Genomic DNA, 24,285 nt, shown 5'->3' with positions numbered 1-24,285 from the left:
ATAGCAAATGTGTTCAAACTCCAGAGGTCTGGGAGCAAAAATGTCCATCCCTATATTTTCATAGAATAAATGGGACCTTATGCTGTGGTGCCCCGCATAGCTATGTTAATCCCTTCCAGGATTAACGTCGCTATCCGGAAACATCGCTAAACAGAACTGAAAACCCCATAGAAACACATTAAACTCCATTTAATGCGTTCCTATGGGGCAAAAACTCACCGGTAAGCGAAGATTCTTCATCCGGCCGCCATTTTCGCTGCCTCGGTAAGCGAGGGCAGGGCACGAAAATGGAGCGGGCAGCCATTTTCTGCACCCGGCGGCCATTTTGGAACCGCGATCAGCTGTTTTTAGAACATTGCAATGCAAAGATCGGTAAGCGAAACACTTACCGATCATCGCAATGCGATTTTTGGCCTATCTAAACATCGCAATGCGATCGCATTAGCGATCGAAAAAAACGCGTCGCTATGCGGATTCATTGTTAAACAGTGTGCTCGTTAAGCGAGGTACCACTGTAATTGGATTCCTGCATTGAGTCCAACCCTCTGCTCAATGCAGGAATCCAAATCAGATCTGAAGGATGGCTGTTTAGCTTTCTCCTGAATGCCCTCGATGTTGGTGCACTAACCACCCCCTGAGGAAATTGGTTCCATTATTTCACTGCTCTAACAATGAGGAAGTTTTTCCTGATATTCAGCCTAAATCTGGGTTCCTGTAGCTGGAGCCCATTGTTAAGTGTCCTGCACTCTGGGATGATCGAGAACAGATCTTGCCTGTCCTCTGTATGACTCTCTTTCAGGCATTTGAAAAGGGCTATCCTATCTCCCCTTTATCTTCTTTTCTCAAGGCTAAACATGCACAGTTCTTTCAGTCTTTCTTTGTGTTATTCCCCCAAACATAAATCTTTTTTCTTTTCTTTTCTAAACACGTTATTATATTTCATATATACATATATATCCATATAAAGTATATATTCTCCCTACATATTTGTAAGCAATGTACTTCTCATTTGGATTTCTATAAAGAAGATGGTTAATAAAGTGAGATTTATAACGCTCTCAGGGAGAGATCATATGGCCGTTGCCATACGTAATAACTATATAAAAATTGATGAAATGATATTACTTGGTGTATTTTGATTCCAAAATATTAGAAAACAGGTGAATGCTGCTTTGGGTATTTTATTATTATTATTATTAATCTTCACCACTAGCTGTGCTGACCAGGATTTCTGGGAGTTGTAGTCCAAGAACATTTGGGAACCCAAGTCTGATAACCGCTGTCCTGTTCATTCTTCCCTCCCATTCCAATGTCAAACATGTCAATTTAAACATTGTATAGTGTATAGGTATGTGTGTAGATGTGCATTTTGTGACTGTAATTCCCATCATTCCCCAGGCAGAATCATGGGAGTTGCAGTCTAAAAACACAAGTCCAGCCACATCTCTTAAGAGTCCTCACTAGAGCCTCTTTCTTGTTTTCTTTCAGGTTAACACAGAAGTTCCATTCCTAATACAGTGGTACCTTGCTTGATGACATTAATCCGTTCCAGCAAAATTGCTGTAGAGCGAAATCGTCATCAAGCGAAAGTAAAAAGCCCATTAGCATGCATTAGAAACCGGTTAATGCGTTCTAATGAGTGAAATACCTCTTTGTTAAGCGAAGATCCTCCATAGGGCGGCCATTTTCTGCTCCCTATAGAGTGAAGAATCCGTCCCTAACACAGCGGGGAGCCATTTTGCACAGCAGGTAGCCATTTTGGAAATACGACGATCAGCTGTTTTGATCGTCATTAAGTGAAAAATCGGTTCCCGAAGCAGGGAACTGATCATCGTAAAGCGGATTTTCCCCATAGACACATCGTTTTGTGATCGCAATAGTGATCGCAAAAAACTCATCATACAGCAGATTCGTCGTATAATGAGGTAGTCCTGAAGTGGGGCACCATTGTATTTATAAATATAAATATTTGTGTTGTAAATATTATAATATTTTGTATTTAAAGTCTGCAACATAGATTTTTGTGGCTCCCTAAGATTGAGTTTTATTCAGCAGTAACTCGCACAGAATACTATCAGATCCATGGACTTATTGTTATGTTATTTATGTGATCTGTTGTTTGCATCTTAAATTTTGCTACAGCCTGTTTTTGTGTTGTTTTATGTGTAGTCTGGCTAGTATTGTACTACTTATTCCAACAGAAGCCAATAATAGATTGAAATTTAAAGAATAACTTTTTTGGGGAAAAGAGAATGCTCCGATTTTTATCATCTATATCTTCTTAACATGCATTTTGCTTCCATTCTATCTTCCTTTTGATCTGATTCTCCTTCGTGGCCTTTCCAGGTTTTAGGGATGCCAGAGGAAGAGCCAAGCCAGAACCTGCCAGACGTGAAAATTCAGCTTTTTGAAGAAACTAAGCAAGAAGGAGATGAGAATGTCACGTTGCTGAGTAAGTCTCTACAGGACCATCTCTACAGTGATGTTCTGGGTTGTTCTGAATTATTCTGGTACAGTGGTGCCCCGTTCCAGGATTAACGTCGCTATCCGGATTCGTCGCTATGGGGGGGGGGGGAACCCATAGGAACGCATTAAACTCCGTTTAATGCGTTCCTGTTGGGGAAAAACTCACAGGTAAGCGAAGATTCCCCCATCTGGCCGCCATTTTCACTGCCCAGTAAGCGAGAGCAGGGTGCGAAAACGCTGGGGCGGCCATTTTCTGCAACCGGTGGCCATTTTGGAACCACCGATCAGCTGCTTTCTAAACATCGCAATGCGAAGATCAGTAAGCGAAACGCTAACCGATCATCGCACTGCGATGTTTAGCCTATTTAAACATTGCAATGCGATCGCATTAGCGATCACAAAAAACGCGCACAAAAAACACGTCGCTATGCGAGGCACCACTGTATTTTACTTTTTTTGGTAGCAGGTTTGAACAGATCATGCCAGTATATGCATCCATAAGTGAGGGAGCTATTTGTTGCTGGATGCATTGGTTTGGCCCGTGTTAATCTTGTTAATTTAAATTGTTGTTTTAACTGTGTATGTATATTGTTTTATGAATGAATTTATGTAAGCCGCCCTGAGTAGACTTTGTCTAGAAGGTGCAGGATAAAAATCTAATAATAAATAAATAAAATTAGCAGTGCACACATCCAGAATGGCTCCCCTACATCTCGCTCCCAACACTGACTGGCCACCCCTCTTGTTGAAATGTTTTGAAAGTTCGTACACGCAACAGATTGTATGTGAATATAAAAAACCATACAGACTACAAACAGTATTCTCTCTTGCGTGTGTGTATGCCAGCATTTGGAAAAAAAATACATTAATTTAGGCTTGGTAAAACTTTAAAGGAGTTTAATGTTTTACCAGAATTTTCTACTTCTGCCAGAGTTTTTCTCCTGTAAAATATGTAGAATAAACTACTAGTGCTTATAACAGTTTCATAATACATTCTTATCAGACATAGAAAAAGACAACATATCAGACCAACAGAACAGGTTGAACAAGAATCTTCCTGTGATGACGACTTCTTCTATCTGGCAGTTAACCCCTTCAAATATCCATTGGCTAACGCCAGACAGAACCCGATTGTTCCAAAGTTCCACCGTGCAAATAACACCCCCCCCATAATTTCCATATTCTCATACAAGTTTGTTTAAAAAAGCATCATTGTAAGCCTTACTTCACCTCAAAATATTAAGAACACAGACAGAAAAACATTTTCTCACCCAACCTGATGTAAAATCTATTTGGTGGTGGCTGTCAACATCTGGAAAAAGAATCGCCTGCTGTCCTGCTACATCTTCTTTGATGGCCAGTAGCCAAAGCGGACGTGGTGGCGCTGCGGGCTAAAATGCAGAAGCCTGTGCTGCAGGGTTAGAAGACCAGCAGTCGTAAGATCGAATCCACGCGACGGAGTGAGTGCCCGTTGCTTGTCCCAGCTCCCGCCAACCTAGCGGTTCGAAAGTATGCAAATGCAAGTAGATAAATAGGGACCACCTCGGTGGGAAGGTAACAGCGTTCTGTGTCTAAGTCGCACTGGCCATGTGACCACAGAAGATTGTCTTCGGACAAAACGCTGGCTCTATGGCTTGCAAACGGGGATGAGCACTGCCCCCTAGAGTTGGACACGACTGGACCAAAAAAAAATTGTCAAGGGGAACCTTTACCTTTACCTTTTTAGCCAAAGCGGAATGGAGTTGTGATGAATGAATGTTCATTAATTCACGCCTGTGTCTGCCCTATCACCATATTTATAACTTTTCTCAATTGTTTCCATTTCCCCTTATCTTGTTTTCCTAACTCAGGATTTTTAGCTTGTAGGAATTTCTACATGTTCTTGTCTAATACAAATCTCCATTGGCTCAGTCCATTTTGGTTCCCAAAGTTGAGAAAATTGTTTACGTTATTTAAACGATCATTTAACTTTAGGGAAATGGTACCTTCATTTTTGGTACTTATTGTACCATTGTCAAATTTCCCAGGGTTAGACTATTAATACTTTTCTGAAAGATGGCACTATTTCAGTGAAAGATATTCAACACTGAACAGTCTTTGTTTACAAATTCTGTAACCTTGATCTGTGGTTAATTGTTCTGGTACGCTCAAAAGTGTTCTGAGATGATTCATAGTGACAATTCCACGCTGTAGCTTTAAAATGCATTTTGCTTTTAAGTTTTTTTCCCTGTGATCCTTTTAAATAAATTCTTCTAAGATACATCATACAGTCCAAACTTCCTATTCCTGCCCTGGTGCTGGCTGGGAACTTCCTTTGTGAGCAGGAAGCTTGGACAGAGCTAAGCCTAGCCTCAAAGCCTTCCAGGTGAACCACATTCAGGAGTCTGCAAGATAAGCAGAATTCCCAGAATGGAGACGATCCCATTGCTGGAGTTTCTCTGTGAAATAAACTTGCCTATATATTTGGGACATCACAGCATTGATGGGAAGAGATAATCATCATCATCTTAGAACTGCACAGTTAGAAGGAACCCTATGGTTCAGCCTTGTCAAGGAGGCTCAGTGGGAAATTGAATTCCCAACCTCTGGCTCTACAGCCAAACCATTGAGCTATCAACCAATTACTGTATTTCTCCGTGTATAAGACGCCCCCACTTTTCTAACTCAAAATTAAGGAATCTAAGTGGGGTTTAGCAAGTGTAGGGAAAAAGGGATCAAAGCACTGCAGGATCTCTTTGATCCCGGCTTTCTCCTTTCATGCTAAGCCCCGCGAGGCTTAGCAAAAGGAGGGGGAAAGGGATCAAAGCAATCCCGCGACTGCATGATCATTTTGATCCCTCTCCCCCTTATATAGCCATGGGATTGCTTTGATCCTTTCCCCCTCCTTTTGCTAAGCACCATGGGACTTAGCAAGTAGAGGGGAAAGCAAGGATCAAAGCCATCCTGCACCGCTTTGATCCCTGCTTTCCTTTTGCTAAGGCTTAGCAAGTGGAGGGGAAAGCAGGGATCAAAGCCCTGCAGGATCACTTTGATCCCTGCTTTCCACCCCACTTGTTTTTCTCTCCTCAGCTTACTTTCATGTATAAGATGACCCTCAATTTTAGTCTAAGGATTTTAGACAAAACTATAGTCTTATACATGGAAAAAATATGGTATGCAGTTGTAAACAATGTCCAGTTTTTAGTCACTTGTTTTTAGAGATTATTTTCCCATTTAAAAATTGTTGGGACAAGAAATACCCCAACAAATCCTATCAATTTTTGCCACTAGGGAACCTTCTTTTGGTTCCAGTCAACATAATCTTACCTGGAAGGGACCTTAGACTTCCACAAGTCCAGCCCCGGTCAAGGAAGCACAGTGAGGAATCAAACTCCCAAACCACTGAGCTATCCAGCGGTTGTGCAGATTGGCTGATTGTGCTGGGCTATCAAGTTCCCTAATTAAAGAACCATGGCTGATCTGTACCTGTCTTCTCTTCTTTCTTCCAGCGGGTGGTGGGTGGCTGAGGGAAAGTGAGGAAGAGCAGCCCTTAGTGGAGAGTCCTGAGGAAACAGAACAACTGACCGTCTTGAAAACTGACAAAGAGGATGATTCCCTCTTCCAGGGAGAACCTGGTGAGAATAAACCAGGACTGAAGGGCCAGAATGGCCAGGATGAAGAGGGCGGAGAGGATTTGTTGGCTCACGATGCTCGCAAAGAGGACGGTGAAACCACCGTCCAGCTAGATGAGAATATGGAATATAACGAACGTGGAGAAATCTTTGGTCAAAGCTTACAGCTTTCCGGACAAGAGAGCACCCCGGAAGAGGTGAAATCCTACAAGTGTTGGCACTGCGGCCAAAGCTTCAGCAGCAGCTCGGATCTTCTGATCCATGAGAGGAATCACGTGGGGGAGCAACTGTATAAATGCTCCCACTGTGGAGGAAGTGAGAGGATCCACATGGGGAGGAAGCCACGCAAATGCTCTCACTGCGGGAATACCTTTGGCTGCAACCCTCAGCAGGAAACCAACGGGGAGACAAAACTTCACACCTGTTCAGAATGTGGAGAAAAATATATTCATATCTCAGGTCTCCTTCGACACCAAAAAACCCACCGAGGCGAGAAAGCTTATAAGTGCTTGAAGTGCGGCGAGAACTTTGGGACTTACTCCGGCTTGCGAGCGCACTGGAGAACTCACACGGGGGAGAATCAGTACAAATGCTTGCAGTGCGAGATGTGTTTCAGTGGGATCACACGCCTGAGGGCCCATGAGAAAGTCCACATGGCGGTGTGCTCCTCCTGCGGAAAAACCTTCAGCCAGAAGTCGGAGCTGATTGAGCACGAGAGGACCCACGCTCGAGAGAATTCCTTCTTGTGTCTCGACTGCGGGAAAGCCTTCGAATTCCACTCGGAGCTGGTGGCTCACGTGCGGACCCACAGGGATAAGAAGCTGGAATGTCCCGACTCTAAGAACACCCTGATATGCTCGGAATGCGGGGATACCTTCCGACACAGCTCGGCCCTCAAAGCGCACCAGAGAGTTCACAGAGGTAAGAAGGCATACCGATGGCGGCAGGGTGGGAAATGCTTTGATTTGTTTAGAGAAAAACGACCCAAAAATGCTTTGAAATGCCACGGCGGCTCCCTTTACGGGTTTGGGAGTTAAACATCCACCCTACATAGCAGAGGCATGTGTGAACCGATTCGTCCCAGTTCGTCCCAGTTTGTGAAGGGGGCAGCACAGATGATGATGCTCCCCTCCCCTGTTTCCTTAGCCGATCAGCCATTCACCAGGCCCAGCTTGCTTGTTTTTCCCACCCCCTCGGCTGATCTCCCAATCAGGAGCAAGAGCACAGACTTCTCTGCCCCGCCCTTTTCTCTGAATGGGCGATCAGCCAAGAGGACGGGGCAGAGAAGCCTGAGCTGCTGCCAAGATTGGAAGATCGGTGGAACATCCGGGAGGCTGGGCCTGGTGAGTGGCTGATTGAGCCAGAAGAGACAGGGGAGGGGAGCAGCAGCTCCTGGACTGCCACTTCTACAAAATGGGACCAACTGGGATGAACTGGTTCATGCTCATCTCTACTATACAGGGATGTTTAGAAGTAATGACCCCAAATGACTCCCTCGAAATAACGTCATAAAAATAGTGGGCCAAATCCTATAACTCCAGGGTCCCCAAGCCCCCGACCCTTGGCAGGACTGGTCTGTGGAGACAGATCTCTTGCCCCATTGCCTGCACGCCCCCCACGTATGCACATACACCCCCACATACACACAGAGACACACGCATGGCCCCCCACATACAGTACATGCATGGGTGCCCCCACCCACCCCCATGGACCCCACCCCCCTGCTAAACTTGTCCACGGTTCAGAAAAGGTTGGGGACCACTGCTAGAGCTCACTTATGCTTGCACAGGAGAAATTGCATTAAATATTGGTAGTAATGGTTGTTGTGGGTTTTTCAGGCTCTTTGGCCGTGTTTTGAAGGTTGTTCTTCTTAACGTTTTGCCAGTCTCTGTGGCCATGGGCATCTTCAGAGGACAGTCTCCTGTTGGAAGGACAGAGTGCTGTCCTCTGAAGATGCCGGCCACAGAGACTGGCAAAACGTTAGGAAGAACAGCCTTCAGAACATGGCCAAAGAGCCCGAAAAACCCACAACAACCTTTAGATCCCAGCCGTGAAAGCCTTTGCGAATATATTGGTACTGTAGTAAATTAATGAGGTTTTGATTGTGCTTCTAGATAAGCACCCACAGGGCATTTTCCTAGGAATTTAACCATCATTCTATTAATGAGGAGCAATTTGTTACCAAGATTTAGACAGTTTTACACAAACATAACCTGGCAACAGGAGTTTGAGCAATTATTCTTTAAAAAAAGGGAACTCTTTATTTGTTAATTTTAAAAATACTACACCCACTTGTTCAAAATTTTAAATGTTTATTATTTAGACTATTTCTATGCCACCTTATATCATGAATTTGCAAGGCGGGATAAAACCAGACACTTAAAATGTTTGCAAAGAGTTTTAAACATACATAACTATCTGAACAATTTAAAACACAAAGCCACGTAAGCTATTTCAAGCTAATGAAACTTTGTGCATTAATTAAAACATGTGCATTGACAAAAGGCCCCACAACCTGTTCATGCCAAGATCCTTAAACCCCAAAAGGCTCTGGTGAATAGACATGTGTAGGGATGGGCATGAACTATGGTTCGGTACTTTGGTGCAGTTCGGTGGATTGGGACCACAGGTGTTGTGCAGGTATTCTGGACTCCCTGCCCTGCCTCCTCCCGTATGCGCCTCCTCAGAGGCAATGCTTCAGGCTTCCCTGTCCCATGTCCTCCACTGAGTGGGTGTCCAAGAGGAGGCAGGGCACAGAATCCGGGGTGCCCACGCGACACCTGTGGGCCCGATCCACTGGACCACGCTGAAACACTGAAGTATGATTTGTGCCCATCTCTAGCCTATATGTTAACTTCATGTCAAAATGTCAGCTCCAGTCTGCACTTTTACAGGCAGCGGCCTAAATCCAATGGTTAGTCCCAGTTAGATCCACTGAGCCAGCTGAAATCCAGTAGCAAGTCAGTCACCACTAGAGTAGGCCCATTGGAACTTATAGATCACATATCCTCTGATTCAATGGGCCTACTTACTATTGGACTTTGGCAAATGGGTACCTGTTAAGTCAACACTGACCTAAGTCTACTTTATTTGGGGCTCACAATGGGAATTAAGCGATTGTCCTTAGTCTCTTGGATACATTGCTTCCCTCCAAGCCCCACAACATGTTTTCCAGAGTTGTCACCTCACCTTTATTACTGCATCTGATTTTTTCCCCCCAGCCTAAATGCAGAACCTAACATTTACCTCTCTGCAAATTCAGTTTGCTGATTTGGGTTCAGTTTTCCTTCTTGCCGAGATCACATTGTATTGAGGTTTCTCCCTTACCTGGCAGAGATGGGCAGAGGACGAATTACTGTGAGACCTCTGGGTGGATTGCCATCGATAAAAAAAAGGCTGCCTGCTTCCAGTTATTAAAACTGACAATTCTGATCTCTTTTAAAATTAGGTTGCCAAAATGGAACACCGGGTGGGACAGGGATGGAGGAGTTATTTTTGAGTGTACAAGGTCCACAAGCTGAGGGCTGCTCTTGATGGTTGATTCCCGGGGTGTGGAAGTTACATGTTAGAAACTATTCATTGTTCAGTTATATATTCCTTATAATTCATTCTTTTCCCTGATAAAAATAGCAGAATGATGTTAATGTACAATTGTAACTTAACACAAAATAAACTCTTTTTGTAATATAAAGGTTACGTAATATAAAGGTCAAGCTGCACAGTCCCAGGACACCTACCCAGAAGAAGAGAAGGGTTAAACCACTTCTGAATACAGTGGTGCCCCGTATAGCGAGGTTAATCCGTTCCGGATTAACCTTCGCTATACGAAAACATCGCTGTGCGGGTAAGGAAAGCCTATTGGAACGCATTAAACTTAGTTTAATGCGTTCCAATAAGCGTCCAAACTTACCCCTCCAGCGATGTTTTCGCGTCCGGCAGCCATTTTGGAGCCGCCGATCATCTGATCGGCGGCTCCAAAATGGCCGCCGGATGACCCGAAATGGCCCCTATCAGTGTTTTCGCGCCCTCCCCTTGCTTACGGAGGTCGCGAAAACGCTGCAGGGGGGGGCATTTCGGGCCATTAAAATGGCCGTGGATGGCCCGAAATGCCCCCCCCGCAGCGTTTTCGCGACCTCCGTAAGCAAGGGGAGGGCGCGAAAACACTGATAGGGGCCATTTCGGGTCATCCGGAGGCCATTTTGAAGCCGCCGATCAGCTGTTTGGCGGCTCCAAAATGGCCGCCGGAGGCCCCAATCGTCGCAAAGCGAGTGCAGCGATTGGGGCAGATCCGTATAGCGATCCCCAAAAAGGGATCGTTATACGGATTCTTCGTTAAACGGTGCGCTTGTTAAGCGAGGCACCACTGTACTCTTTACCCAGAAAACCATGAAAAGGAGCACCATAAATCAGAACTTAACGGCACATGATTATTTATTATTATTATTACAGGTTTAATAAAATGAGTAACTCAATGGAGGAGTACCATCTTGTGGCCTGTTGCTTCTGCTGTGTCTTATCCTGCACTGCCTTGTGTTCTCTTGATCTGTAGGTGAACACAAGAGGGAGCAACAAGACCCTGAGGAGAGTGCTGAGAGACCAAAGGAGATCAAGAGAGAACCTGAAGATGAAGCTTCTCAGGCTGAGGAACCGAGGAAGAAACAGAAACTCATGATGGAGACGAGAAGTGAGCATCCCATTTCCTTTCTAGCATCTGCCAAGTTCTTCTTCCTCTCAAACACCCATCCCTTCATCCTACACTGCACCTCTGGCATGACTCTGTCACATTACTTGGGATTCAGGGATGGGAACATGACCAGCAAGAAAGAGCCGAAGGAGTCTACTATCTAGGAACGGGATTTTCTGGACTACAAATACCACAATTCTCCATTCTGGGACTTCTATCCACCTTAAAGGGACTTTACAAACGCCTCAACTGGGAGAAAGGGCCTAAACTGAAAGGCTTTGAGGCCAAGTTCCACCTAAGATCCACCCCAAATTTTAGAGGATGTAAAGCCCTCTTTTGGATGATTTCCACACAGAGATGGTCATGAACTGCCAGTTCATCGGTTTGCGCGGGTTCGTTCGTCGGCCGAACAGTTGTTCGGGGCTTCAAAGCCCTGCCTTCTCCAGTGGGAACCCACTCAGAGATGGCACCCGGAAGAGGCAGGGCTTTGAAATGCCGAACACTTGTTCGGCTGATAAACGAACCGGCCGTTCGTGCCCATCTCTATTTGCATACCTTAAGTAGACGTCCTAAGAGTGCTAGAGTGGGACAAAGGAAATCCAGTTTCTAGTCCTCGCTGAGCCTTGCTACTCACTGGCGGATGGAAGGCTAATCGCTCTCCCGTTGCCTGACCCTAACCCTCACAGACTTTACTTCCTAAAATAAAACAAGAGCAGAGTGGGAAAGAAAAAAAGAAATCTGTAAATTTAAACTAAGATATGAATAGACATAGCCACAATGGAGAGAATGACGAACAAGGACTCTGAAGGTCTGGGTCCAAATCCCTGCTCAGCCATGGAAATTCATGGGGGTGACAGAGCTGGGCAAACCACTCCTTAAATACCTCGCTTAATTTGAAGGCCCTCTTAGGGTCAGCATAAGTCAGCAACAATACGTAAATACACAGGTAAACATTTTTATACCACCACAAAGCTACTACCGTTGGTGACATCTTAATACCAGGCACCAAGGCCTTGGGAATCTTTGTTCATTTTTACAGGATGATAATCTTTCTTTGATAATAATAATCTTTAAATTGCTGGAAGGGATGCTATGACTCATCGAGTCCAGCCCGTCAAGGAAGCGCAGTGTGAAATCAAACTCCCAAAAACTTAGACCATTGAGCTATCCAGCAGCTCCTGAGTCACGCATTTTTCTTTATTATTATAAAAATGGCTGAAATAACGGAAACCTCTCTCTTCCGGTAGGCAGGGCAGCTGCCGCTGAAGCTGCCGCAACTCAGGCCACTGTGGTGGCTACAGCGGCTGAAGCTGAGGCAGCTGCGGGGGAGGCCGGGGCCGAAGTGGCTGCGGCCGCCATAGTAAAGACCGAGGTTGCCGAGGAAATGAGCGAGACCGACATGGCCGACGAGCAGGAGCCATCCCACCATGAGGAAGACTTCGGCCAGGAGGACGAGGCTGAGCAGCCGCCAGCCAACGCAGCGGCAGCCGCCACCCGACAGCAAGTGCCTTGGCTAGGTTTCGAGGACGCCGTGACGTACGTGAGCCAGAAGGGGAAGAACCTGATTGTGCAATGCAATTATTGCCTGCCCTTGGTGAAGAAACTGAGCTCAGGAATTACCTCTGCGTCCAACGTGAAGCAGCATTTAAAGGTGAGCGCGGGTCGCACGGGCTGTTCTGGTTTCGCACGTGATTTAGCTGAGAATGAAGAATTACAGTACCCAGGTGTCGCACACCCCAGCTCCCCTGTTTGTTTTCCCTCATACCCAGGTTCGCCTTTGGGCACGACTTTTCCTTTTCTTTCTTTTTTCGCTGCCACCAGAGGATATTCTCCTCACTGTACCAATGATGAATACTGAATCAATGCTGTCAATTATAACAATATTTATTTAAGGATTTGAAGGTGAAACATATAAGGAAAATCATGGATGTTCTTGTAGTATTTATTCATTAAACGTGCTTTGGATTTCAGATATGCTTACTTATTAAGATTCATTTTAATCATGGTATTATAACATTCAAACTGTTTATTACATTCTTATTACTTTTACTTCTTCAGTTATCAAACACACCAACTTTCCAAGTTCTTGTTTTCAATCCTTCCCTAACTATCCCTCTTAACTCTTTCAATCTCTCTCTATATCTCTGTCTCTTCTCTCTAACTCCCCAATTGCCCAACTGACTTAACTGTCTCAACTGTCTTCTCCCAGTACTGTTGGTTCCACCCCTCCTGCCCTCTCATAGGCTCCCACACCAGAGCTCCACCATGACTGACAGGAGTGACATTTTATCTGTCCATCACACCAGGATACCAAAGTCAGACAGGAAATGTCTATAGCCTTTTTAATTTGTGGCCCTTTGCTGCTGAAAGTGACACCAGTGAAGTTAGGCGAGGATAAGTACGCAACAGGATTCTAGCTAGTGTCTGGTGGCTATCTGGTGTAGTTAGGTGTATTGTGGGTTTTGGCTGTCACTGGGGGTGGGGGGTGGAGGCCACATCCAGCCCGTTTTCGCCATCACTGCTATTTCTTTCTTTCTTTCTTTCTTTCTTTCTTTCTTTCTTTCTTTCTTTCTTTCTTTCTTTCTTTCTTTCTTTATTTATTTATTTATTTATTTATTTATTTATTTATTTATTTATTTATTTATATGCTACCTTTGTCCTAAAGGATCCAAGGTGGCTTGCAGTATTAAAAGAAACCAAATTAAAAACCGAATAATAAATTATTACAATATTTTAAAAGCATTAAACAAGAATCATGTTAAAACTCACCATCAGAACAATATTAAAAACACAAGCAAAACACAGAATAAAATGCTTCTTTTCAAAATTCCCCTTGGTCCACCAGTTATTGAAAGGAAAGCCTGCCTGAAGAGAAAGGTTTTTGGCTGCTTAGAGAAGGACAGCAAAGATGGGGCCAGGCTGGCCTCCAGTGGGAGGGAGTTCCAGAGTCTGGGAGCAGCCACAGAGAAGGCCCTCTCCCGTGCCCCCACCAAACACACCTTTTCAAATATTTCAGTAACCCAAAGTTCACTTCCTGTCATTTGCCTGTTTTCAAGCCTTACAGGCGAAAGAGGCTGGTGAAATAGCCTTTAAAAGATTCACTGGACAGGCAAAGGTAGGCACAATTTATCGTTTTACTGAAGGGTATCTGAGGGGCTCGGCAGGCTGCGTGTGGCCTACGCCATTCCCACCATGATGCACTGCATTTAAAACTGTGGAGGGCTTCTTCAGCTTTTTTGTGGGGTTTTCTACTCCCTCGCCTTTTCCTCTTCCTCCACAGAAGGCGCATCCTGAGAAGCTAAGAGCCATTCTTGACCTCATCCCTGCAAAACAAGGAAGGAGATCGATCTATTCAGAAGACTCCCCGGAAGACGAGGAGGAGGAGGGCCCCCCTGCCTTGCGGAGCAGGAGATCCATCCACGAGACCGTTACCCAGAAAATGCTTGACAGGACCCTTATGGATTACATTGTGGAGGAGATGGTGCCTCTTCAGACGGTGGACCAGCCCACGTTCATTGCCCTGGTTCGCCTCGGTCTCCCGAGTGACCTCAAAATCATGTGCCCCAAGACTCTCAGGGAGAGAATCGAGAAGAGAGCCACGGTCATGAGGGAAGCCCTCGCCAACCGGATGGGTGCTGTGGAGTATGTAGCCACCACGGCAGATTGCTGGACGGAGGGCAGGAAGAGCTTCTTAGGGGTGACGGCCCACTGGATCAGTCCGACGACTCTGAAGCGGGAGTTTGGGGCCTTGGCTTGCAAGCGCTTGAAAGGGGGCCTCACGTACAGTGTCCTCGCAAAAGCGCTTCGGGACGTCCACTTGCAGTACGGGATACATAACAAGGTGGTCTGCACCACCACGGACAACGGCTCCCGCTTCGTGAAAGCGTTCCGAGCTTTCAAGGCCGAAGAACTGAGGGATGCTTCAGGCTCCTGTGCAGATGATGACGATGACGACGATGACCATGAGGTGTCTCAGGTGGAATTTGTTCCTATCTCGGAGATCTTGGACACTGGGCACAAGGTAAAGGGAGAAGACGACGTAGACTTAGCAGATTTGGGCTTGCCACCACACCAGCGGTGCGCCAGCTACACCCTCAACCTCATAGCAACCCGTGATGTAGAAGCCATGATTTCTGACTCTTGCAAAACGAGCCCGCTAGGTCTTTTCAGGAAACACTTCCACTCCTTGATGAGAAAGTGCAGCAAACTCTGGTCGAAGCAGAAACAATCGGCCGAGATGGCGGAGTACATCTATGACCAGTGCGGGGCCTATTTGAAGACGCCAAACAAATCCAGGTGGAGTTCCCTCTTCGAAGCCCTCACGCAGCTTAACAAGCTCCTCTCGATGGCACCTCTGAAGATGGACGCCGTCATGGAGCGCTGCTCTTTGGTCAGCTTCACGGCTGATGAGCGTGTGGTGCTGCAAGAATACACGGAGATCATGGGGCCCCTGTCCTTGTCTTTAGACATCCTGCAGAGGGAGAACAACATGTTCATGGGGTACCTGCTCCCGACGGTGTACAATCTGGATCGCAAGTTTCAGGGGCTGGAAAACAAGCCAGTCCCGTACGCGTACTGCCTTCCGCTTCTGAGGGGTCTCCGCGAAGCCCTCCGGAAGCGGTTTGCACCCGTCTGGGAGGACAAGAAGCTGCTTCTGGCAGCCTGCTTACATCCCCGGTTCAAGCTGGACTGGCTGGAATCGTCTAAGACTGCCCAGACAAACAGGTAAGGGGTACGAGGGTCCCCTTATGGGGGGGGGAAATCAAAGCAAAGCAGCCATGGAGGCACGCAAGCCAGTTTTCCGTTCCTTCCGAGCCATGGTCCGTGCATATGCAATAGGAGTTGATTGAACTTGAAGGAGGGTGAAATGTGGCCTACAGATTGACTTCAACTTGGGTTTTGTGCCTCTAGAGATGCCACAGAAAATATTTAGATTCCACCCCTCCGCAAGGCATTAAAAATATTTTAAGCAAAAAAAAAAACTTTTCCACTCCTCAAGGCCTCCAACAGTACTCTTCCTTGCAGCAGAGCTGTACCTAAGTGTCTAGCACTTAAGAAAAAGAAAAGCAAAGTGCCCTGCTTATATGGAGGGGTGCCATTCCCAAGGCTGCTAAACTGTTGGCTTAATCTACAGTAGAGGGCAAACCCTCCTGGATGACGTCACAGCTGCTTCTGAGGCCATGGCTGCCCACCGTTCTTCTTCTTTCTCATAGGTGCTAGAGAGCGTGCATAGAGCCTTTCCTTTGGCCAATTATAATAGCACGATGTAACCATTGTCCTATCTGAACTCTGTAACCTATATGTATACTGCCCCCGGGAGGACTGTGCTTTTATTTTTTATTTACAAGCTCACAGATAGTGGCCAGTACAGTGGTGCCTCGCTTAACAATTGCCTCGCTTAACGAGGAAATCGCTGTACGATTAAGTTTTCGTGATCGCAAAACGATGGTTTAAATGGGATTTTTCAGCTTTGCGATGAATGGTTCCCTGCTTCGGGAAGCGATTTTCGCTTTACGACGATCAGCTAACACGATGATCAGCTAACAACTGGTGGTCAGGTTTCAAAATGGCCGCCGGCTGAAGAAAATGGTCCCCCGCTGTTTTTAGGAAGGCTTTTTCGCTTAACAGGCACCAGAAAATGGTCGCCGTATGGAGGATCTTCGCTGGACGAGCAGGTATTCAGCCCATTGGAACGCATTGAATGGTTTTCAATGTGTTTCAGTGGTTTTTTTTATTTTGTTTGACAACGTTTTCGCTCTACAGCGGTTTCGCTAGAACAAATTAACGTTGTCAAGTGAGGCACCACTGTATACAGATAGGTTACAAAGTTCAGATAGGACAATGGTTACATCGTGCCATTATAATTGACCAAAGGAAAGGCTCTATGCACGCTCTCTAGCACCTATGAGAAAGAAGAACAACGGTGAGCAGCCATGCCCCTCAGAAGCAGCTGTGACATCATCCAGGAGGGTTTGCCCTCTACTGTAGATTAAGCCAACAGCTTAGCAACTTTGGGAATGGCACCCCCACACTTATATACTACCACATAGCACTTAAAACACTATCTGGGTGGTTTATAATTTAATTATGCAGGCTATACACTGCCCCTCTTCCAGCAAGCTGGGTACTCAATTTATCAACCTCAAAAGGATGGAAGGCTGAGTGAACCTCAAGCTGGCTACCAAGGATTTAACCCCGATTGTGAGCAGAGTTTTGGCTGCAGTACTGCCGTTTAACCTCTGTACCACGAGACTCCTTTACGGTTTCATTGGTTAAGCTTGGGTCATCCAAGATCATTATATGAAGGGAAAGAGATGGAGGGGTGGGAGGGAAGTCCTGAAGCTGAACTTGTGATGGCCATACTCTTTCTTTGTTGAGCTGATGTTTCCTTCTGTTTCCAAAGGAGCAGCAGAAGGCAGGAAACATGCTCTGGGTGGACAGATAACATGCCCTTCCAGAGCAAATGTCAACAGGCAAGCTCATTTTCTTCCACCAACAAATTCAGCATCCTTTATTGGTAGAATGTGGAAATTGCTGGCTTAAATCTTCCAGCTACATAGTGGAGGAAAAAATCCAGACAGGGACATAAAGAGCAGATTATTTTAATTAGAATTCTCCCTTAAATATACCACTCCTTATTGGTTAGTCAGTTCTATCTGAACTGGCAATATTGTCTCAATCGATTCAGTCAAAAATGATGGTCTTGAGAAAGAATAAGAAAATGTTTCTCTTTTACTCACAAATCTTCATATATATCAGAATAGAAAACAAATCTATTTGTTACATTGTTTGAGATCTTAACTGGTTAACTTCATTATTTGATTAACTGGCTAGTTACATAAACACTTCACTCAGACTCTGTAACTGCTGACTCTACTACTGTTAAACTCTTAACACCACGCAGAATCTAACAGAATCTAATCCTGACTGAAGCTTAATTGAATAAAAAGGCATGAAAAGGAACCTGAAGTAGAGAAGGAACAACTGGCTGCTCTTGTGTGATTGACATTCAACCCCAAAGTCCTTTCCATCCAAATTTCCTAAAGGCATCATACGCAGGTTGCTATAACTCACAGAGTTCTGACTCCTGTCCTCTGAAGATGCCGGCCACAGAGACTGGCGAAACGTCAGGAAGAACAACCTTCAGAACATGGCCAAAGAGCCCGAATAACCCACAACAGCCATCTTTTTAAAATATTTGTAGACTTACCGTTTTTAGCTTTTAAAAACTGCTTTTTAAATGAAGTAAATGGGTCCTTTTTAAGGAGAAAGGCAGGGTAAAATATATTAAATAAAATATTTATTTCAGTTCCCAGACAAGGACGGGATTTTCATAATTCCACAACTCCCAGCCCCGGATGTCACCCAGAATGCCCCCGGCAGACTTCTGGGCTTGGGAGAAGGAAGGGAAGAAAGGTAAAAAAAGGTCTTCCTGTCACCATTATCTGCTTTGCTACACTTGCTTTGAATGGGAAGGTGAGAAGGGGGCACCCCCTCAGATGCTCTTCATGCTGGGAGTGGCCTCAGTGTTCGATGGGAAGGGTCGCTTATTGGGAGGCTCCCTCTTTAGAATGCAGTGAAACTATTCTTCCCATGGAGCAGTATGGTGATTCTCGGCGAGCGCTACAACTCACAAGGTGCTCTATTCTGCTTCCCAGCCCAAAGCAAGTGTAGCAAAGCAGATGATGATAGGAAAACCGTTCTTCTTTCTCCTTCCCTGGTCCCAAAAGTTGTTTACATGTCAGAGAATTTATACACAGCGTGTCAAGTGTGACTATATATTTTAAAAAGCACAGATCATGAATCATATTCTCCTTTGATAAATGTATGTGTGTGCCAGCAGCTGAAAGAATAGCTGTTTACTTTAAGGTTTACTGAAAAATATGTTGACAAATAAACTAAGAGTACTTGAACATTTTGGTTTGATACAGATTCTGGTTTGTGCTTACAGACTTATAACCCTTTCATACCATATTCTTGTCAGATGTACAGTGGTGCCTCGCTAGACGATGAAAATCCATTCCACTGAAATTGCTGTCTAGCAAAATCATTGTCTAGCGAAAAGCAAATTGTCATCTGGTGAAAATCGGTTTGCGAAGCAGGGACCAAACATTGTCCAGCGAAATTCCCCCGTAAGAATCACTGTTTTGCGAATTGCTATAGCGACCGCAAAAAGTCAGTGTCTAGCAAAAAAATTGTCATGTGGGGTAAGTGTCTAGCGAGGCACCACTGTAGTCACAGCAGACAACTAGCAGGAGACAAGTCCTAACAGAACAGCTACATATCAACAGACAAGTACCAACCATCATCCTAATGGTCACTCCCTCTTCTAGCTGACAGTTAACCCTCCAAGCATCTATTGCCTGACTAGACAGAATCTGATTGGCTAAACTTATTCTCTTATGCAAACATCACTCTATCTTATACACACACTGCTGAGTTGCATAATCATATATCCTAACAAGAGTCTGCCTGGGGGATTCTGGCTGACTTCTAGGGCTGGGACACCTGGAAGTCTAAAAATCCCCATCCTTCGTTCCTAACGCAAGTCATGACGTTCCTTTCCTCGCAGGTTTGCAATGGAAGCCTTGTTGAACGCTGAACTGAAGGGCCCCGTCAGTGAAACGAGCGACAGCTCTTCGGAAAAAGACGAGGAAGGCGACGACGTTTTGCTTGACTTTTTCGACATTAAGCCACAGAGAAGGACCTCTGCCGTGGATCCTGCTGAGGAGGAGCTCTCCAAGTACCTGATTACTCCCAGCAGGGAAGTGTCATCTCTCCTTGCCTTCCCAATCATCCAGCAGAGTTTCCTAAAGTATAACACAGGCATGCCTTCTAGCGCCGCGGCCGAACGCCTGTTCAGTACAGACGGCAACCTCATGACTGCGAAGAGGCACTCCCTGTCCGACGAAGTCTTTGAACAGCTGGTTCTCCTGAGACAGAATAGAGCTTCTCCTGCCTTGTAGACTGTAGAACTTGTGACATTTTTTGGGACAATGTGTAGTTTCAGAAATATAAAACTGTCAGCAAAGCCTAAGGATCCTTCCTTTCCATGAAGTACGGCATGTAAAACGTAATTGCGGAAGTGTTACCAAAATGTCTGTGCATTCGTTCTCTAACACCCTCGCTGGTGCAAGCAGGATTGGGCCTGGCTCTGGAGGAATGTTTTGGATAACAGTTTGTGACAAATTATGGCGTTGTTCAAGGTTTTGTCTAAAAATATATTTGTACATTTTCCATTTTATGCCAGCTGTAAGATCGGCAGTAAACAGAGCTTATTCAGATTTCCCCCTAATAAAATGACACCCTAAATTAGAGTAAATTTGAAGACAGAACATGGGCTAGAATATTGTGTAGGAGTAATACTGAGACCAGAATTATCTGATTAAAAAAAAACTTTTGAAAACATCATGCAATACAAAGCAGCTTTGTAAATGCAGAAGAACGTACAGTTGTGCCTTGCTTAACGATTACCTTGCTAAACGATGAATCCGCTTGATGATGAGGTTTTTGCAATCGCTTTTGCGATTGCAAAACAATGTTTTAATGGGCAAAATTTGCTTCCCGACGATTGGTTCCCTGCTTCAGGAACCGATTCTTCGCGTTACGGCTATCAAAACAGCTGATCGTCGGGTTTCAGAATGGCCGCCCGCTGTGTAAAATGGCTCCCTGCTGTGCTTTAGGACAGATTTTTTGCTGCACAGGCATTGGAAAATGGCCGCCCTATGGAGGATCTTCACTGGACACTGAGGTATTTCGCCCATTGGAATGCATTGAACCGGTTTTCAATGCATTTCAAAGGGCTTTTTTATTTCGCTTGATGAGGATTTCGCTCTACAGTGATTTCGCTGGAATGGATTATCCTTGTCAAACGAGGCACCACTGTAACTCATAATTTTCATAAAAATGAAGTGATGGAAACTGGCTTGCAAATTTGTAAAATCAATGGAACTCATTTGTACTGTCCCTTTTTATAATGTTTTGAGTCTGTAAAATATGGAACATATTTTTCTTACATTTATTTATGCTTCGGTGAATGGAGGCCTACCACAGACGGCCCCTAGCTACTAGTCAATAACATTGAAACCACACTTATTGTACATTTTTGGCATTCAAAGCATATTCCAGATCTGGCTATGGTGAAATAATTATTTTTGTTAAGAGTTCTTCATAGGTGGATCTTCTCCTAATAGTTTCTATGTAGTTACAACTTGGGTGTCCTTACGAAATCACAAGCCTGATTTCACAGCTCTTAGTTTTTTTTTGACTTTGCTGGCACTTGGGGTTTTCTGCTTATAACTTCCCGTTCTGGTGTCTCCTTATGAGGTGAAGGTCACTTCTGGTGTTTTGTCACGTGTTGCATTGTTCGTAGCTGTTCCCAGAGCTCAGAAATGTAACTTTTTGGAAAGACAGCTCTCAGAATCCCCACGCAAACATGACAAGAAATTATGCTGGCTTGTGATTCTGAAAGATGTTATCCAAAAAGCGACTCTTCCGAGCGCTGGTTTTCCTCCTGATGCTGCTATACCCCAGATATATCAATTAAACAAGGCTCTGTTTAATTCCCCATTTTGCTGCATTTTATCAACTGACTCAGAATTTTCTCTTCTTAATAGATTCCCCCGTTGCATAAGTGGCCCGACATTGTGGCCTATGTGATGAATTATGGATAAACGTTTTATGTTTAACTCCACCCTATGTCTGTGCTTTTATTATTCATTACCTGACTCTACCCAGTGGTCCAGGGACACTTTACTCTCCTGATGCTCTTCTTATGTTTTTGCATGCATGTGCAATAGATTTGTAGCAATAATTTAAAAAGCGGCAGACCTGTGAAGAAGCACACGCGATAAGATTGGAATAAGTTGTAAACAAGGTCTTGTTTTTAGAGATTATTTTCAAATTAAAAAGTACAGTAGTTGGGAGAAGAAATAATGCCCCCAGCAAATTATTGATTTTTGCCATTAAATCTTAGAACAACAGAGCTGGAAGGGGCCTTATGTTAAACTCCCAACCTCTGGCTCCACAGCCTGTCACCTAAACCACTGAGCTATCCAGCAGTTCATAATACAGTGGTGCCTCGCTTTACGATTGCCCCGCATTACGACGAATCCGCAATTACGATTGCAAAACGATGGTCTAAATGGGGGAATTTTGCTTTGCGATGATCAGTTCCCTGCTTCGGGAACCGATTCTTTGCACAACGATGTTTTTTAAACAGCTGATCGGCGGTTTCAAAATGGGCACCGGGTAATTAAAATGGCTCCCCGCTGTGTTTAGGGACGGATTCCTCACTATACAGGTAGTGAAAATGGCCGCCGTATGGAGGATCTTCGCTGGACGGTGAGTTTTTACCCCATTCGAATGCATTGAACGGGTTTCAGTGCATTTCAATGGGGTTTTTATTTTTGCTTTACGATATTTTCGCTTAACGGCGATTTTCCTGGAACGGATTGTCGTCGTTAAGCGAGGCACCACTGTATAATATATTGGAACAAAAAAAATTCCCCAGGTTTCAATGACTTGCCATATTAAACCCAGCCACAATGCAGAGAAATAGGTAGAAGTGATAATGATCTGGCAGTCAGTAGGTTAGCCCAGTGTGGAGCTGAAACGGAACAGTCATTGCAGCAAGGAAATGCAAGGTGTGCATGTTAACTCTTAAGCTCATTACTAGAGATAGGCATGAATCAGAAAAATTGTGATTTGATTCGTGATTCATCGAGGTAGATGAATTACGAGTTAACAATATTTTTCAAATGAACTGATGAATCAATTTGTCAATTTGTGTTTTTATTTTAAAACCCTATGACATGCCCCCCAAGCACCTAGAGACACCAAATTCACAGGGAAGCTTCCCCTTACTTTCCTCTACAAGTCCTGCAAAGTGTGGTAAAGTTTGGTTCTCAGACGTCCGAGGTATACACCCACAAGGAGGGGTCCCCAAAGAAAGTTCCCCCCCAGACTGGGTTTCAGACATCCAAGTTATAAATCCACATAGTGGAAAGTGCCCTTTAGTAGCTGGCTTGGGAAAACCCAATCTTCACCAAACTTGGAAGGATTATACAGAAGAGTCAGGACACCTAGAGACACCAAAAAATCTCTACGACACCATTTGGAGGGGGGCTGTTTGGGGGTGTATAATTTGGACATCTGGAATCAAACTGAATAAAATAAACAGTTATTTTACCCAAGTTATTTTACTTTCCCATTTCTTAAAGAGTTGCAGAAATAGATCATTTAGTTACTTTTTATTGGAAAAAAATAAAACCAAATTGATAGAAATCAGCTATCCCAGTGACATGAAATAGATCTAAAGTAATAAGACCGCCCGGCAACTTTCAGAAATGCAATTAGAAGAGAATTTAAATAACTTACTTAAAAAGTAGCCATAGTGGCAGCACAAAATGATTAAAGGTTTCTTTGTGTTCCAGACAAATTCTAATTTAATTCTTGGGGGGAAAAAAAGAAGAAAAGGAGGAGAGGAAATAAATGTGGTTTGTTAATTGAAGCACTTCCAAGGTCCCTTTCTTTTCACACTGAATGTATGTATTAATGGCTTCACCTGCCTTCTGACTTCAACAATTTCATCCCCAGCTGTGTAGGTGTGCTCATGTTATGAGACTCCCAATGCATTCTCTTTTTAAAAAGTTTTTATGCATTTTCAGTAAGGTTGGGGTGTGGGTAGAAGGGAATAAGGAAGGAGTGACTAAGGGTAGGGGAAAGAGTAAAATTTCAGAGAGAAAGAGTATTCTTACATCCACTTACTTAGTTATGTTAAAAAGGGAAATCAAATAGATAAAGGATCTAACAATTTTACCAGACCATCTATCTTCACAACTCTCTCTATTCCTTTGGACCTTCTCATATTTCTTTTATCTATAGTTTCCATTCCATATTTTGGATCCAGTTATAAAACCTTCCCATTTTCAAAGACCTTTTTGAGATGATCTTTTCTATCAGTTCCTCCAGAGACCGTACCTCTTCTTTCTTCCAATATTTTCCATATACGTAGTAATCTCGCTGCTGTAATTACATGCATTATCAAAGATCTCATTTCTTTATCTACAATTTCAGTCATAACATACAATAAAAAGCAATTCCGGTTTAAATTGTATCACATAAGAGTGGTCGAAATGACCAAATAGGCCGGGTATGTATGTATGTATGTATGTATGTATGTATGTATGTATGTATGTATGTATGTATGTATGTATAAATAAATAAATAAATAAATAAATAAATAAATAAATAAATAAATAAATAAATAAATAAATGTTTTGGTAGCATGTCAGGTATTAATCTCCAATGAATAAAGGACTCCCGGTGCATTATTCAAAGGTAGCCTCAAGACATTTAAACAATGAATCATTGAATCTTAAGCAATACAGTTGTTTTGATTTTGAAAGATGGAGCCGACACTTGGCAGAACTTGGACAAGTTCCTTTTCTGAACTACCGATCCCCAAAAGGTCCGAGTTCCTGATAGCTGGGGGGGGGGGATCGGAGGAGGACCCATAACTCG

At 44.2% G+C, this 24,285-nt stretch overlaps 1 protein-coding gene and 1 long non-coding RNA gene across 4 annotated transcripts in view; one reads left to right on the top strand and one right to left on the bottom strand.

Annotated features, from left to right (window-relative positions):
- Nucleotides 1–21,454, top strand: part of LOC110090652 (uncharacterized) — a 44,778-nt gene extending 23,324 nt beyond the window's left edge. For 2 of the 3 annotated variants that reach the window (XM_072988496.2, XM_072988497.2), the window contains exons 3-8: nucleotides 2,347–2,452; nucleotides 5,955–6,998; nucleotides 10,627–10,761; nucleotides 12,009–12,412; nucleotides 14,042–15,486; nucleotides 19,334–21,454. In XM_072988496.2, the coding sequence (XP_072844597.2) occupies nucleotides 2,347–2,452; nucleotides 5,955–6,998; nucleotides 10,627–10,761; nucleotides 12,009–12,412; nucleotides 14,042–15,486; nucleotides 19,334–19,727 (3,528 nt within the window). In that variant the 3' untranslated portion in view covers nucleotides 19,728–21,454. The remainder of the gene's footprint in view (nucleotides 1–2,346; nucleotides 2,453–5,954; nucleotides 6,999–10,626; nucleotides 10,762–12,008; nucleotides 12,413–14,041; nucleotides 15,487–19,333) is intronic. The other variant, XM_078388307.1, reaches the window with a different exon arrangement.
- LOC140704033 (uncharacterized) lies at nucleotides 12,630–23,881 on the bottom strand. Its single transcript, XR_012083147.2, has 2 exons — nucleotides 21,485–23,881; nucleotides 12,630–15,232 (listed from the first exon to the last, which is right to left on the bottom strand). It is a non-coding gene; the product is annotated as an uncharacterized LOC140704033 (long non-coding RNA).
- Between the last annotated feature and the right edge of the window lie 404 nt (nucleotides 23,882–24,285).

Source organism: Pogona vitticeps, chromosome 2, assembly GCF_051106095.1.
Source record: "Pogona vitticeps strain Pit_001003342236 chromosome 2, PviZW2.1, whole genome shotgun sequence".
In the NCBI taxonomy this organism is placed as follows: Eukaryota; Metazoa; Chordata; class Lepidosauria; order Squamata; family Agamidae; genus Pogona; species Pogona vitticeps.
Note: the sequence above shows the minus strand (reverse complement) of the source record. Positions and strands in the feature narration are given on the sequence as shown.